The 17524-nt window shown below is 30.5% G+C and overlaps 5 protein-coding genes across 5 annotated transcripts; 3 read left to right on the top strand and 2 right to left on the bottom strand. All coding sequences in view use genetic code 12, as the record gives it.

Annotated features, from left to right (window-relative positions):
• Positions 1-423: 423 nt before the first annotated feature.
• Positions 424-2169, top strand: DFJ63DRAFT_311467 (beclin 1; the record flags this gene model as incomplete). Its single annotated transcript, XM_064905758.1, has 1 exon — positions 424-2169. The coding sequence occupies one exon, from the start codon at positions 424-426 to the stop codon at positions 2167-2169; it is 1746 nt and encodes a 581-aa protein (XP_064763473.1).
• A 629-nt stretch (positions 2170-2798) lies between these two features.
• On the top strand, positions 2799-4088 carry UME7 (DNA-binding transcriptional regulator; the record flags this gene model as incomplete). Its single annotated transcript, XM_064905757.1, has 1 exon — positions 2799-4088. One exon carries the CDS (start codon positions 2799-2801, stop codon positions 4086-4088), a length of 1290 nt encoding a protein of 429 aa, XP_064763472.1.
• A 219-nt stretch (positions 4089-4307) lies between these two features.
• On the top strand, positions 4308-6709 carry EMP70 (Emp70p). The gene has a single exon (XM_064909025.1). It carries the CDS (start codon positions 4527-4529, stop codon positions 6432-6434), a length of 1908 nt encoding a protein of 635 aa, XP_064763471.1. The 5' UTR covers positions 4308-4526; the 3' UTR covers positions 6435-6709.
• A 274-nt stretch (positions 6710-6983) lies between these two features.
• Positions 6984-10457, bottom strand: RGT1 (Rgt1p; the record flags this gene model as incomplete). The annotated part of the gene is made up of 1 exon (XM_064907905.1): positions 6984-10457. One exon carries the CDS (start codon positions 10455-10457, stop codon positions 6984-6986), a length of 3474 nt encoding a protein of 1157 aa, XP_064763470.1.
• A 3974-nt stretch (positions 10458-14431) lies between these two features.
• ARG83 (Arg83p) lies at positions 14432-17524 on the bottom strand. The gene has a single exon (XM_064909018.1). The coding sequence runs from the start codon at positions 17236-17238 to the stop codon at positions 14689-14691; it is 2550 nt and encodes an 849-aa protein (XP_064763469.1). The 5' UTR covers positions 17239-17524; the 3' UTR covers positions 14432-14688.

Genomic DNA, 17524 nt, shown 5'->3' with positions numbered 1-17524 from the left:
TTGTAATTTTGATCAAAGTAGTTAGATATATTTTATAAAAAGAAAATTTTTCCTGTCTTTGATATTTGGGTCGTAAAGAAAAGTTGAGATTACAATGACCGGGTAACCAACTCTTCTAATATAAGAGCTATCACCTTTAGGGTAGTATGATTAGAAAGTATACACTGTTATAAAATTTAAAATCAGTAGCATTATGTTCAAATCAATTGGAAATGTACATACCATGGTTATGTATCACATGGAATGGACTTATCAGTTGTCATTAGGGTTATAATGGTTGTTAGGAACTACTATCATTTTCTATGTATGGAACTGACTCAAAATGTGCAGGAAAGTTAAATTTAGCGGAGACAAACGAGATATCTACTAAGTAAGCCAACTGATAGAGTTAAACTAAATTTAATTAAATTGGTTAAAAGTCAAATGCCTGATAAACAGGATTCATCAAGTGGCAGGGTAATAGATAACCTTTTATATTGTCGAAAATCAGACGTACCAATTCGTTTGGATAAAAGTTTACGAAATTTGAATCGAGCTCAAGTTGAATTATTATTAACTAATTTACCATCTAAACAGCAAGAACAACGTGATAAAGAATATATTAAATCATTAGATCCTTCGACATATATAGACGACGATCGTTTGAAGATGTTTAATGAAATTCAAAAAAGTGCTGGTCCACCAATTCACGTTCAAGATTTCTTTAATCAATCAAAACATAATAATGGCAATAATAATAAGGACGATGATGAATTTGAGGATGAAGAGGATGACGAGGATGACATGCCATATGACGACATAGCTTCATTTGCAGATACATTAACGTCATTTTCCTATCTTGTCATTGATGATGATGGTCTGACTAATGGTGATAGTGATGAAATAAAACTGGGAGAAGGAAGAGGAGGAGTTTCTAAGAATGAAATTTCGAATGATTATCAAAATCAAGCAGTTGATGAAGATTTTAAATTATCAGAGAGATTAAAAGCATTGAATAAGATATTTGAAATATTAGCGAATAAACTGGAAATCGATCACCCTTTATCAGAAGATGCTGCTAATCAATTAATCGAAAATTATAAACTTAAATTTGATCAAACTCAACGAGAGAAAGATAGTTATTTAACTTTTCTTAAGAAATTGAAGGATAAGGATACCCTGTTAGTTTCATTTGAAGAGAATGGAACAAGTAATAGTGGTAGTGAAGCTGCTAGTATACTTTCAGAAGAAGAAGTAAAGGATTTGGATTCAAAATTAAAGCAATCATTACAAGAATATAAACAACTTTCTCAAGAAGAACAGGATAATCTAAATGAATTAAAACAACTTGAAAATCAAAAAGTGGAATTGGAAACTGAATTAAGTAATCTTAAGCAACAATTAGATGACTTGTATAAACATGATTTATCAGAGATATTAGTACTTCGAAATAAGTTAAAGTTAGATATTGATAAACAAAATAATAAATTAGAACAATCAAAATCAGCTTATAAAATGCATTTAAATCATTTGGATAAATTAAGAAATATGAATATTTATACTACATTATTCAATATCACCTTTGATGATAATGATAAATATGCATTAATTAATGGATTCAGATTAGGGTATAAGATAGTTTGGCCTGAAGTTAATGCAGCATTAGGACAAATTGTGGTATTATTGATATTCTTAATAAATCGATTAAAATTCAATCTTATTGATTATAAATTATTACCCATGGGATCTCATTCTCAAATAATAAAGTTTTCAAGCTCACATCCTCAATCTGATACTCATAATCAATCAGAATCAGTTGAATCATCTGCTACTTTTAATGAAACTACAACCACCACAGTAAGACCATCATCTACCACAGAAAATCCAAAAACAGTATTGAATCTATATTCATCAGATGAATTCTCATTAGGGAAGTTATTCAATTATAATGATTTAGATGTATCAATGATTGCTTTATTGGATATTGTTTCGCAGGTCGAAACAAAGCTAATGGAAATTGATCATGAAATCCAATTACCATATAGAATCTCACCTCATAAGGATTCCATAGGAGGGAAAAGTATAAGAGTCACATCCAAACATGAATGGACTGATAGTTGCAAGTTCCTCTTGACCAATTTGAATTGGATGTTAAGGTATACAAGTGTTCGAAATGAGCCAACTCTGTAAGTTGGTGATACATAATCATATAGCTTCCAAACAATCCTCCTCAGAGGGAGAAAAAAAGGAAGTGTAAATTTTGGCTGTCATAATTTTTTTTGAATGGGTGCTGCAAATAATTATGTATTCTATATAGTTTAGAGTAATCAATCAACAAACACCCTAAGACATGAATCATACGTTGTTCTCTGAAAGTCCTCTTAACTATTATCTCAGGAATGGGTCTAATACCACCTGGTTAGCATCATTATCGAATTTAAACCAGTATCATAATAGTAAACAAAATGCTATGAAGAGAAGTGGATCTAGAACTTATTCATCATCATCTAATACCACTGAGAAATCAGGATCAATCCCAGGAATGGTTTCTAAAGTGGTTAATCCGTTCAATGATTCTAATCCAAACTCTAACTCTACTGTATTGACTAAGAACTTGTTAAAATTGGATAGTGATTTGATACTTACAAATTTACCACCAATATCTTCAGGTACTCCATCAATCCAACAATCACCTTCAACTAGTGCTATTCTATCCTCCAGATTGCAATTACTCTAATAGGAGATTAACACCATCTAGAATTAGAATCCCAACTACTAGTTTATTGGATTTACAACCAGGAAAATTAATCAAAAATAATATGAAGCTTACCACTACTACAACTTCAAATCATAATAATGCAATGACAAAGCATCAACATCAACCGTTTAATAGTTCTTTGATCATAAGTTCTCCAGTTGTGGTCAAGAGTCAATCAGCAGAAGTGGAAATTGATAATGCATTTTTAACTTCTGAAAATGATTTTGCAACACAAGAAGAAATGATGAGAGTTAAAGCCATCTATCAAAATATTTATGGTGGTAGTCCTAATGGTAGTCTCAGTTATAATGATAGTTCATTAAGTGATATTTATAATAATTCTAATCAAAGTAATCCTAATAATAATGTTGCTAATTGGAAAACTTCAAATCTGTCTAATGAAGGTACTGATAAAATTAGGCTTAATAATTCTTTAGAGATTCTAATGGAAATTGATAATGTAACTGATCCATTACCACCATCATCAAATCCATCATCATTAGTTGATTCTACATCCAATTCAACCTTTGGCAATACTGAATTTTCGATTAGTCCTTTAGATAAACGTCCAACTTCACGTAGTTTACATCCTGGTAATATTGCTGTTATGAATATTTTAAGAAAACCAGGTAACGAAAAAGAACAAGGAGTGAAAGGAAATACACTTCAAGAATCGTTTCAAAAAGATGATGGTGATACTTCGAGTGACATGTCTATAGTAAAAACAGCTCAATTAGGTCCAAAATTCATTCATCATGCTAAGAAAACAGCTCATAAGACTACTAAGAATAAGGCAACAGGAAAAAGAAAACCTCGTACACCCAAACCTAAAGCTAAAAAGAAAAGAAAGATAATCAATGAAGAAGTAGAAGAAGTGATTCCCAAACCTCAATTATTAATAACTTTAAAGTTTAATCCTAGTAATGATGATGGTGTAGAAGAAAGTAAGATTGTCACACTTAAAACACCACCATCAACGTCATCATTTGAAGCAAGATTAGATGGACCAGAGTCTGATGACGTTGAATATAAACCTGGGACTAGACAAACAAGAAGTAAACGTCGTCGTATTAGAACTAAAGAAGAAGTATACATACCAGAAAAGAAACGAAGACTTGGTCCTCGTTCAAAAAGTGGATGTTGGACATGCAGGGTTCGTCATAAGGCTTGTCCTGAAGATAGACCTATATGTGGTCAATGTATACGACTTCATTTACCTTGTGATTATTCGAATGAACGACCAATATACATGACAGATCCTTTATTACAAGCAGCTAAATTGAAAGAAATTAGAGACGTGACTAATCTTCAAAAGAAAATCAATTTTGCAAAAAGAAGAAATAAAGATTAACTGGAAACTACCAACAAATGTCCGATATCAAACTATATATACATAGAAATTAACAAACGGCCTACATTAGATTGCCAACTACTACTAATATTTCTGTTACTAAGATACATTGAAGGTCCCGCGTCTTTGTTTATATTAGAATGTGTGAATATATGTAAGTCTGTGTGTGTGTCAATATAAAACAAGCACATACAATGCATAGATTACAGATAATAATATTATAATAAAAATAACACCAAAAATTACACGGATCACAAAAAGGAAAATTTACAAAAAAAAAAAAAATTCAGATCGAAAAAAACAAAAACAGGAAAACTGAATGAATGAATTTTGGTTTGCTGGACATAAAATTCATCTCAACTTTTAAAGTGTCGTATTTGTTTATCTATCCATCAAAGGCATTGACTCTATATATCGCTAGTCACCATAGATAGGAAGATGCATCTATTATATACCCTCGTCACGGCATTGGCCTATGTGATTGGAATAACCAATGGTTTTTACTTACCTGGTGTTGCCCCAACCAATTATAATAAAGGAGACACGATTCCATTACTCGTTAATCATTTAACTCCATCATTACATCATTTGGATGTGGGTCAAAAAAAGGTTCAATCGGATACCTATGTCTACTCCTATGATTATTATTATCCTAAATTCCATTTCTGTCATCCTGATGGAGGTCCAGCTAAACAACTGGAATCATTAGGGGCTATTATCTTTGGTGATAGAATCTTTAATTCTCCATTTGATATTAAAATGTTAGATGAAAAGCAATGTATCCTGTTATGTACTTCCACTTATACCAAGACTGATTCTGTGTTTGTTAATAGAAATATTAGAGCCAGTTATAATCATAATTGGATTGTTGATGGATTACCAGTGGCTAATCACGTTATCGATGTTAGAACTAAATCAGAATTTTATGGATCAGGTTTCCATATTGGTGTAGTAGATGAAAATAATGCTGCTCATTTATATAATCATTTTGAAATTAATATTGAATATTATCCAGTTTCAAGTGATACTTTTAGAGTGGTTGGTGTTACTGTTAAACCAAGTTCTTATGATAGAAGTGATTTACCAAAGGATGCTAGTAAAGATGAACTTTGTTCTCCTGATTTAAATCCAGTCAGTTTAAGTAGAGAAAAGGAAACTAACGTGTTATTTTCTTATTCTGTTACTTTTGAAGAATCTCCAACTGCTTGGGCTACAAGATGGGATAAATATTTACACGTTTATGATCCAAAAATTCAATGGTTTTCTTTAATCAATTTCTCCTTAATTGTTTTAATTCTTGGTATAATCATTGCTCATATTTTATTAAGAACTTTGAAGAATGATATAGTTAAATATAATGAAGTCAATTTAGATGATGATATTTCTGATGAAAGTGGTTGGAAATTAGTTCATGGTGATGTCTTTAGACCTCCAAAGCAAAGATTATTATTGTCTGTTTTAGTTGGTAGTGGTGTTCAAATCTTTTTAATGGGTTTTATTACTATTGCTTTTGCCTTATTTGGTTTATTATCTCCTTCAAATAGAGGTTCATTAACTACTTTTATGTTTGTCCTTTATATTTTCTTCAGTTTTGTTTCATCTTATGTTTCTTCTTATATTTATAGATTCTTTGGTGGTGATAATTGGAAATTAAATTTGGTTTTAACTTCACTTTTAGTTCCAGGTGGTTTATTTGGTATTTTCTTAGTGTTAAATTTTTTCTTAATTTCAGTTGGATCTTCAGGTGCTATTCCAATGGGTACTATGATTGCTATTGTTGTCATTTGGTTCCTTGTCTCTATTCCATTAGCTATTGCCGGTTCAATCGTTTCTTCTAAAAGAGAATTATTAAGTGTTCCAGTTAGAACTAATCAAATCCCAAGACAAATTCCAACTCAACCTTGGTATTTAAGAACTATTCCAGTTATGTTTATTGCTGGTATTTTCCCATTCGGTTCTATTGCTGTTGAAATGTACTTCATTTATTCATCAATTTGGTTCAATAGAATCTTTTATATGTTTGGATTCTTATTCTTCTGTTTCTTATTAATGATTTTAACTACTTCATTAATTTCAATCTTAATGATTTATTACACTTTATGTTCAGAAGATTATAAATGGCAATGGAAATCATTATTTGTTGGTGGAGGTTGTGCTCTCTATGTTTTCTTACATTCATTATTCTTAACTGGAGGCGAAAGATTAGGTGGTGTTGCTTCATTCCTGTTATATGTTGGTTATTCAATTGTTATTTCCTTGGTTGTATTCCTTTGCTGTGGATCTATTGGTTTTATCAGTAGTTTCTTCTTTGTTAGAAAGATTTATTCTCAAATCAAAATTGATTAAATATATTCAAACATAAAATAAAACAAGAGGAATAAAATTGGCATTATTTCTTAAAGGTTAACTATAGATCAAAACTAAACCATACCAAGTCAAATTAAATCATCCATCCATAGCATAAGGGAAATTAAAATATCGAGAAAATAGAATAACATATCATTTTGATTACCCATCTATTTTTATATTTAAATTATTATTTTTTATTTTTTTATTATTATTATTTTATAACTATTATTATCATTCAGATACCTTTTATTCTCTCTATATATTGTATATCATCAATTTTATTTTTTCACACACATATATTACTAGTTAAATCGTGAAATGAGACTATATAAATAAAGTCTACACAAGTTTAATGAAATTCTTCTGTTACATTTCGAAAAATATACGTATTATATATATATTATTCATTTTTCATATTATAATAAATAACAACCAAGTTAAACATAAAATGTTAGTCATATATATAAGATAAGAGTACACTATAAAAGCAACTGTCTAAAAGCTATGTTCTTTGCAGCAAAAAATTATTGTTCGTTAGTTCATGATTTAATACCAACCATCAATGTTTTCCCGTTCAATGAATGGTAAAATATTATTGGAGAATTCCAGAGACCATGAATTCAAAGCTTGTTTAAGATCACCATTTCCATTATTGTTTAAAAATGAACTAAGGTTGAAGTTGAATTTATAGTTACTGATTTTATTTCTGATTAAATTGATTGAAATGGAACCCAATTGTAAATTAACCAAATTCAAATGCAACAAATTGAATGAAATCGATAAATCATTATTAATCTTGATACATCTGTTAACGATATCACCACCTGTACCTTGGATAATGGATGAAGATTTGCCAGTGAGATTATTGATGTTGGCAGCACTATTACTTTGACTCATCATTGACGAGTTAGGTGAAGTATTAGCGACTGGCAATGATGATTTGTAAGATGATGACGAGTTCGCAGATTGAATCAAGGAGATTAAACTATCAATGATAAGTTTATTCAATTTAATCAACTTAAACAATTGTCCAATAGTGATATTCAATAAAGGATTGATCAAAAGTGGTTCACGAGGATCTAATGGTGAATTAGGTGAATGAGTTGAATTGGTTGCTATCATCAAACCTGATGGAGTACCATTTCCAGGTGAATTAGTTGATGATGACCCATGATTATTTTGAGTGGAGGTACTTATAAAATTTGCAAAGGTTATAATTGAATTGGATAATTTTTTAATTAATCGAATTAATTTTAAGTTATAATCAATTAAATTCTCAAATACTTCTTCATTATCATGATTATTTGAATTGCTTAAAAATTGATTAATTTCTAATAAATATACAATCAATTCAAATTTCTCATTGATCAAACTAATGAAATAATTGGAAAAATCATCATTAGCTACAAATGAACCACTAGAACCATTACCATTACCGTTGCCATTAGTATTACCATTTCCATTGCCATTGGTGCTGGAATTATTGCTGCTATTGTTTACTTGCCAATTTATAGGAACAATATTTTCACCGTGCTTGTTTTTGTTGAGGATGAATTTTTCTCTTATCAAAATGAGATCATTGAGCATAATTGAATTTTTAAACATCAATAAACCAGATTTGAAATTATAATCGTTTAAATCATGTTGAGGAAATAAAAATTCACTATGTTGGGAAAGAAATTTGATCAATTCATTATTATTGATGGTTTTTTGAATTCCAAAACTAATAGAATATAAATTATCAATAATATTCAAAGTGAAATATAACTTTGGTAACAATAACTTAATATTATCATAATCATCTATGGTGAGTTTACTTACATTGGCATGATTTTCATTCACAAAGTCAATAAAATTCTCCAACACTTTGAAATCATTAAATATGGTACTAGTTAATGAAATACCCAATGAATAAATATCTCCATTCAATAAAATCGTATAATTGAGAATCAACAATGATGAAAAAAATAAGATCAAAGACGTGTCAGATACTTTAATACCAAAGTTATTAAATGGATATAATGATAAGATTCTACTTAAGATGGATATGTTATCATTAATGGTGATTTGTTTAAAATTATTCAAATTATTCAAAGCTTGATTAAATAAATCTACTAAGATTCTCGAACTTTGATCATCGAATTTCTCCAACATTGAAAAAATATAATTCTGATTAAATGGTAAGATAGGGAATGATGAATGGAAATGATTATAGTAGAGTCTCAAGTTGGTATCGATATTATTTAAAGGAGCTTTTGAATATTGTGTAGGTTGATAGAATGAAGTTGGAGTTGATGAAGACATTTGAGTAGGGACTTGAGCAATGGTTGGAAAAGCAAATTGAGGATGAGGATGGGAAAGAATTGGTTGTGGACCAGCCGTGGTTGAACTGCCAAAGGCATAAGATGGAAATGGGTATGCTGCTGGTTGACTTCCTGGAGGTGGAGGACCTTGTTGTTGTTGTTGTTGTTGTTGTTGAGCCAGTTGGAGATGAGCAGGAATTAATGAAGGAGCAACAACCGGTGACGGTATTAAACTTGTTGGAGTTGAACTATTATTACTTTGAATATGCAAGGCTTTATTCATTCTACCACTTAAACTTGATAATGAACTAACTGAATTTCTGGGTGATAAACTTTGAGAGTTCTTTCTTGATCTAGTCAAATTATTAATGGATGGAGTTCTATTATGATTACCTGCCAATGAGAATGATGATGATTTAATAGAATAGAAATCTTCAGCATCACTATCAGATATAACGTCACTATTCACAGAAATACTTGGTTTTAAAGATGGTAATCTTGAACCATTGGTAGAAGTAGAAGAAATTGAATCGATGGATGATCTTCTACGATGATGATGAGATTGATGATTATTATTAGGATCATTAGACACACTATCTGAATTTGATGATGAATCATTCATAGTCACTGATGACCTTCTACTTCTTGATTGTGGCATTTCATAAGGTACTTTCCAGAAAGGACCTTGAATTGGAGGACTTGAATTTTTTGTATTTGAAAGATCAGTTGATGAATTATTATTATTGTTGGCAGTAATATTTGCGGTAGTTATAGGGTTGGAACTGGGGGTATTGTTTAATAAACCATTAATAGAATGACTTCTTGGACTTGATGGATTGCTGGTGCTTGTTGGGGTTACCGTATTTGAAGTATTAGTGGATAATTTCAGTACTGCCGATGGTAACATTTTTGATTGATATCCTACTATTGGAGGTAATATTATAGTTGATGAATTACCATTTATACTTGGAGAGTGTCCATTACTATTGTTGTTGTTATTATGTCCATTGGAAATAGGCGATGATGTATTATTTGAAGTACTATTAGATTTCCAATGACCTTGAGGGAATGGTAAAGGTTGATGATGTATTGAAGTTGATGAAGTTATTGGTATGACAGTATTTTGAATTTGGATGGAAGTGGTTGCACCTGACATTGAAGAAGGATTTGAAGAAGTTGATTTATCCAATTTTTCTTCTAAATCTCTTATATAACCCTTTGAAGGACCTCTCTTCAAAGGAACTCTTGAAAATGAACAATTTTCACTATTTTTAATACAGTTATTACAAACCTTAGTAACTTTTTGTAAAGTTGAACTATATTCAGCATTACATCTTACTTTCTTCCTTCTACAAGCATCACAAGCTCGTGATACTTTAGACCTCTTACGAGGAGGATTATTTGATAATTCATTAGAGTCGTTATTCGTTGGGGTATTATTATTAGTATTATTATTATTGATTGAATTTATGCTATCATTTGAGTTTGAATGAGGGATCATAGGAGGTAATTCATTGGTTGGAGGGGTTGATGTATTCAATAATGAAGTGGCAGTCAAAGGTGGTGGCACTATACCATAAGAACTATTATTGTTATTATTTGTGGTGGGAGGAGGAGGTAATATTGACCCTGAACTAGTGGCGGTTGAAGTTGCCGTTGTGGTAGACATTGGATTGATTGGTACTGATAATTTCAGTTCATGCGTTGTTGTACTCATTTGAAAAGGAAAGAATGGTCAAACATACACACTTAAATGATGAAGTCTTACCTGCTGCTTTTTTTGCTGTCTGGGGGTGGAGTGGGGAGAGACAGAGCTAGCTGGGGGTGGGATGCTTTTGTGGTATCGGTGGCTTAAGACGATGGATGGGATGATGATGGACCACTAGCTTGCGTATAGTGGATAGCTAAACTAAGGATTGATTAAGTAGACAGACTTGACGTAAAGTTGATTGAATTGGACGAAAGACACCAAAAAGGTTTTTTGAATTAAAATATAAAAATAAAATGCTGATTGATCAATTTCAAAAAAACCAACCAAAAAAAAAAAAAAAATAAAAGGAAAATTAAACAGACTTTTTTTTATTTTATTTTAATTTTTATTTTAATTTTTATTTTATGATATTTTTTATGATTTATTTTTTGAGAAAACTGTCTTTTTTGGTAGTGATTTTTTTTATTTTTTAGCTTTTTTTTTTCTGCCTTTGTTTCCTGAGACAAAAAAAAAGAGTGCTTAAAAATTTAATTCTCTAGTGAATGTAAGAATAATGACCAGTGACGGAATTTGAAGAGTGTTTTTGATTCTATTCTTGAGTTAAGTACTGGTTCGTAGATAAATGTACTTGTCAATGAGATTTAATATTGATAGTACTAAGGAATATCTTGTGTTGATTGACGTTATAGTTTCTGTACCCCGGAAATTATTTAATTATGGAGAATTTGGAGACAGTGCACTTTTATGTATTAATTTGTTTTGTTTCGTAATAATTTTCAGACACTTTTTTTTTCTTGAACACCGGACACGACACGACAATTGTTTTTTTTTTTGTCAAGCTGAAAAGAAAAATAAAAAATGGAAAAAGTGGAGTAGTTGGGATTAATTAAAAAATCAAATTTAGTGTAACAAATAGGTAAAAAATAGTTCTAAAATATTCAAAATCTTTTGCTGATGGTATTTATTCTGACAAGAGTTAATAAATGTTAAACTTGTACTGAATGATACTTGTCTTAATCAACTGATGGGAGAAATATTTTTTGAATGGATCTATGTAGCAAAACAAAAACAGTCAATCCAAATTAAAGAAAAAAGGATCCACGGCTAGAATTCTTAGGATTATATAGGTTCTTACAGATGATAATGATAACCTTGTTTAAATGAAATAATTGAGTGAGGCGACGACAAAGGATCTGAGATAGTTATTTGACCTTTTTTAGAAGTCACGATATGGGTATATCACTGTATCGCCAAACAAAATGATTTAATAAATAGTTTAAAATAATTAGATAATAAAGGAAAAGAAAAGAAAAGAAAAGAAAAAAAAATTATGGAAAAACTATTTCTACAAATCGTTTCGTTAATACAAACTAACTACAAATTCTTTCTTCGATTCAATCGTCATATATATGCTATTAAATATAATACAACTCTTTATTCATAGAATGGAAAATCGTTTTATTTTAAAAACCTTGTGATAAAAAAAAAAAACTGTTCGGAAAAACCTTAAAGCAAAATTTTTTTTCTTTCGTTTGTGGTACATCCAGCTCCACACTCTCACAGTATATTTATTCCGGGGCGAAATTAGTTTTCAGACAGACAAAAATTGAAAAGGGAAGTGGTTTCCTCGCACCCTCCCAGATTTTTTTGTTGTTGTTAACATAGAGATTTCTTGTATCTTACAAGTATAAAGTGCTTCAAAGTATGCTTATCTTTAAACTCGTTATTAATAAGCTAAACAACATGATATCAAGAGAATGTAATCAATCTCCACATTTAACTATAACTTGGCATTCAATTCCATTTTATTTTCTTCGTATCTAAATCAGAAAAGCACGATTAGCAATATTAAGCTTTAACCTATATAAATTTCTCCATGAATGAATTGTTCCACATTTAAGTCATCTACTTCCCACTTTCTTCTCCTCCCCCACACAAGTCAAAATTAAATAAATAACCCAGAACAATGAATGGATTATATATGTATAAATATAATAACCCACTAAATCAATCATGATGTACCTTCTATATCTATAAATATAGTAAAGTTAAGGTTGGGTTGGAGTTGCCCCTCATTTTCATCAAATAGTTGTCCCGCTCAACAAGTATTTCCGATAATCCGAAAAAGCAGACGTTTTCTCAATTTTTGTTTACGAACTACTATACATTAAAAAAGTAATGCGATTACAAAAAAATCAATTTCATGCAGACATTTTTCTCCCCACTAATTTTTAATTAATTAATTGTACATTTATTTATTATAATCTTTTTTTTTGCGGGTTTCTCACATTTTTTTTGTTGCCAGGACTGCCTGACCATCTCACTAAATTACTGGCTGCACTATTCTCATTACTGAGATTGACATACTAATTACTGAGCGAAATTAGCGGCGATAGTAGCGGCGACTGTGACAGCGAATGCCCTCTTTAGGTCATACTTTACCAAGAGGGAGTAACGTACAACCAATATCGCTGCTTTATTGAAAGTTCTATTCAAAGGTTAGGATACGATCTAATACGATACGATACGATACGATACGGTAGTACAGAAAAATGTTGCATTTCTGGTGAAGAAACTCCAATTTTAATTCATTTCATTTGATCATGGGTAAAGGTTTATTATTTAATAATTTTTATCAAAGTTATTGCCCCTTTCTCTTTTCAGCCTATTCAAAATTTAAACGCTTATTGAAACGATCATGTATAGTAACCAGATGATTTCTATTTTATCAATACTCTATAACATACATACACTTGCTTATTAAATTCAATTGCACCAATCACATAACTTCCAATTAATCCATTAAATAGTAACATTACATTTCGTTTCGCACACTTGATACATTTAGTGATCAGTTGGTAACAATTACTGTTGATTTAACTTGCTTGTTCCATTTTTTTCTGCTTTTTGCGCTTTGATTTTTTCCGAAACAAAAATAATAAAATCAAAAATTTTTATTTTTAAATTTTTTTTTATTATTATTTTTTTTTTTTTTTTTTCGTTTTGTATTATTTTTAACGAGAATGAATTAAAGTTGATTTCGAAAACGAACAAAAATAAAAAACGATAATAAACATAAAAAGGAGGCTTTCAAAAACATGTTTGAACCATATATTCACACGGGCGATGTCAATTAGTAGTTCCATGGGAGAAGAAGAGTGTGTGTGACAGATGATAAATATAAAATTATTCTGCTTAGACTTCTACTTCTGGCGTAAATTAAATGCACTAAAAAATCAAGCCAGTTATTGAGCATATACAAGTTTTCACTAAAACTGACTATTCAGACCATTCCTAATTAGGGATACCTCCCCGTTAAAACATCACACATAAATCCATTCTGATGATCATTTCCCCATACTTCAACCTTTAGTTATTTTAACTTTAAATCGTAGATGGAAGGAAAAGGAGGGGCAACGATACATTAAAACGAAGCAAGCACTTTATAGTGGGAAAGTCCAACCCAAACATGGAGAAGTGGGGTAGAACTTTGGAACTGTTTAAAAATTTCAAAAGGATCTCTAATCTTCAACTATATGTATGTAAGTGTTAAATGAAATGGAAATTTTTTAAAAAATGTCTGATTTAGGAAACTAAGGAGCATTTCCCTTATTTGGAAATGGTTCCTGATGTAAAAATTTAAAATCTATCAAAATTTTTCAAATGGTGAAAAAGCCTATTAACCAAAGTACTCACTGAAGCAATTCCCCACAATTCAACACATGATCAAACTGGCAAAGATACTATTTGAATGATAGATCCACAAGTTTGACTATGGACATGTAACCTATGCAACCATTTGTCAACTATAACCCCATGGTCAGGGCTATAGCAACTTTTTAGTTATTTCTCCAGTTACACAAAGTTTTGAGGTGGGGGTAATAATTACCCCGTACCATACAATTTTTCCATACAATTAAATAAATTAAGATAAATAATATAATAAATTAAAAATACAATGAATAAATAAATAAATAATAATATTCTTAATATGTATACAAAAGGTGGCTTTTATTTACTATTTCAAACAATTTTTGTCTGATTTAACCCAAATGCTTAGCTTTAACTTTGACTTTAGCCCTTATACTGGCTTGGCTTTTCTGTGTTCCTTAATCTAGGAAATCATACGTACGGGTTCATCAAAGGTCGGAATGCAATGGTATCTGATTTATGAGATTCATCGTACTTTATTTAATCAAACACACACAATAATCATTTACTGACAAATCTAAAAAAATTAGAACAAGCATAATTTAACATCCCATTCTCTTATCATATCCATAAATCCAATCTCTTCACCAATTTCTTTCCTCTTCCATACCTCATATAAGATTTGTTTACTTCTCCAATAATTATATTGTACGGTGTTACTATAACAATCATAATCTTGCCACATAGCAATAACCTTTCTTTGTAATTTAATGTCATCATGATCGAGTTCTGATCCACAGATTAATAATGGCCAGAATAATGGCTTAACTTCCACATTATGATTCTGAATTAATTCTACCAACTCTTCTAAATATGAAATCGACTTTATAACCAGTGGTTTGTTTCGAGCATGTTTAATTAATCGATAAAAATAAACTATAATCGCTTGTTGAAACGATACCACATTCAACCAAATCGCTTTATGTAATTTATTATCATCAGTGTTTAATTGCCAAACCTTACTAATATCCCAATTGATTAATTTATCTTCAATATCTGCACAAATCTTAGGGAAATTCCGAGGGAATACTTTCCTTTTATTAAAGATATTCTTATGGTTTGTTAAATGAATAATCTCATGAAAGATATCTAATAATGACTTTGGGATCCCATACATTAAATGAATCGAATTATTATCTATATTAGTATAGAAATTGACTTTGGTGGATGGAATAGTTATAAGTGAATCTCGTCTACGTCCATTCACTTTATAATTGCTGTTGGTACTTTTAATTGAATCATTATTAGTCATCATCATATCAGATCGTTCTGCTTCATCATAACCTCCAAGTTTTCTCTTATTAAAGCTGATAGTGAATGACATTGGTGTGTAAGTTGGCATATAATTACTGGCATTAGATGTACTTGTATTATCATTACTATTGGAATCCGATGTTGATATGATCAAATTTTGAATCGTAGGCTTGATTTGAATACCCTTTTTGCCTTCATCTTCATCTTCTTCATCGTCATCTTCATCATCGTCGTCATCATCATCATCACCTACATCTTTCTCTCGTACTAAATCATAAGCTTCATTCAAATCTCGATAGTTTAATTTTTCATCACCCATTGCAATTGAATAATTATCATCATTTATAGATTGAGTACTTTCATATATCATATAACTTATCTTGAAGATTATAACTAAGAATTTAGTCATATTTGATAATTTTGTATGTTTGAATTTATCTTTAATAATATTATCTCCAATAGCAAAGATTAAATCGAAATTTTCATAAATACTAAACCTATTATCCAACTCAATCTGTAAGATTAATCCCAATAATAACAAATTCTCATACTCTAATGATTCATTCTTTGGTTTATTATCATCGTTTTCCTCATCTTCATCATCATCATTATCATATTCATCTAAATGAAAATTAATAATCCCAATACTTAGTTTCCTCAATTCAATACTCAACTTCAAATACTCATCCACATAATAGGAATTATCATCATTAATAACATTACCACCCACTTCCAATGACTTCTTGAATGCCAATATCCCAATGATAAGATTCACAATGGCGTATTTGATATTCTGTTTGAATTCAACCGGAGTAAAATCAGGATTCTCTCGTAAATCAAACGTCTTATCCCATTTGGTGAAATCATAACATATGAATTGACATACAATATTATTGATATATGGTATAATCAAAGTATCGAAATAGTTATCAGACCAATATACTCGATTGAATGAAAATAATTTAGAATTTAATCCTCGGAAAAGCACTTGGAATAATGATTTTATTACGAGTTGTCGTTGAGATGGATCATAATGATATAATTTGTTTTTGATATAGTTGGAGTCAACTAACCAATCATCTGAATCTATGTTGGGAAAGAAATTGGGGTATAAGATATGTAACATGTTTTGTTCATTAAATTCATAACTGGAACCTTTTATACCCAAGATTGTTAATTTAGCATAATCTAATAACTCATAATGAACCCAGGTATTGTTGGTCTTGGAGAAAATCGATTCTTTATTGATATTGTATCGTCTGATTGATGATGTTGTCTGGAGTCTATCCGATCTTGATAAATCTGATCGTACGTTAGAAATCTTTCCTCTAGAATCAACACTATCACCAATTGATGATGAAGGTCTTGACGAAACCATAGAAGTTGATGATTGCTTCCTTTTCAATGGAATGCTTTCCATAATCTCTTCATCTTCCTTGTTACCTATCAAGTTCACTTTATAAACTCCAAATGGTCCCACCCTTATCTTATATCTATTTTGAAACACATATTCATCCAATCGATCCAACTCTCTACTTAATGCTTTATAGGTAGTATATGTCATTGATTTCGGATACCTCACCAACTCCACATTCCTTCTCTGGAAACTATCAGGATTCTCATCTTCATTAGCTAATGTGATTAATGAATTATCAGTCTTAGATACAGTTAAGGGACTAGACCATCCTAATATGATATTATAACCAGCACAATCCAATCCTGCTTTCTTACATCGATCACATTTAGGTTTCCCTAGATCACACTTGACCTTCCGTGACCGACAAGTCCAACACCCATTGAACGTTCGACTCTTTCTTGTCATATGAATTTTTGCAATTTCTAAGTTATCTTCTCTATTTGGTGCTTATTTATCTCAGCATCAGTTGTTAATTTTGAATATTTTTACTTCCTATTAAACTGTATTTTCCTCTGATCTTGACTATAAATACTTTATACCATCGATCTCCTCTCTACCATCTGAATATATGAACTGTTGCGCTTGTAATTATACAGTTTGAATCAACTCCTCTCCTTCTCTCTATTTATAGCGGAATATTTTTTAAAACGCTTTTTCTTCCTGGCAGTTGCCCGAACGAGGAGAAAATTAA

This window comes from Scheffersomyces coipomensis, assembly GCF_036884675.1.
Source record: "Scheffersomyces coipomensis strain NRRL Y-17651 chromosome Unknown DFJ63scaffold_2, whole genome shotgun sequence".
In the NCBI taxonomy this organism is placed as follows: Eukaryota; Fungi; Ascomycota; class Pichiomycetes; order Serinales; family Debaryomycetaceae; genus Scheffersomyces; species Scheffersomyces coipomensis.
This window is presented reverse-complemented; position numbering and strand designations above follow the sequence as displayed.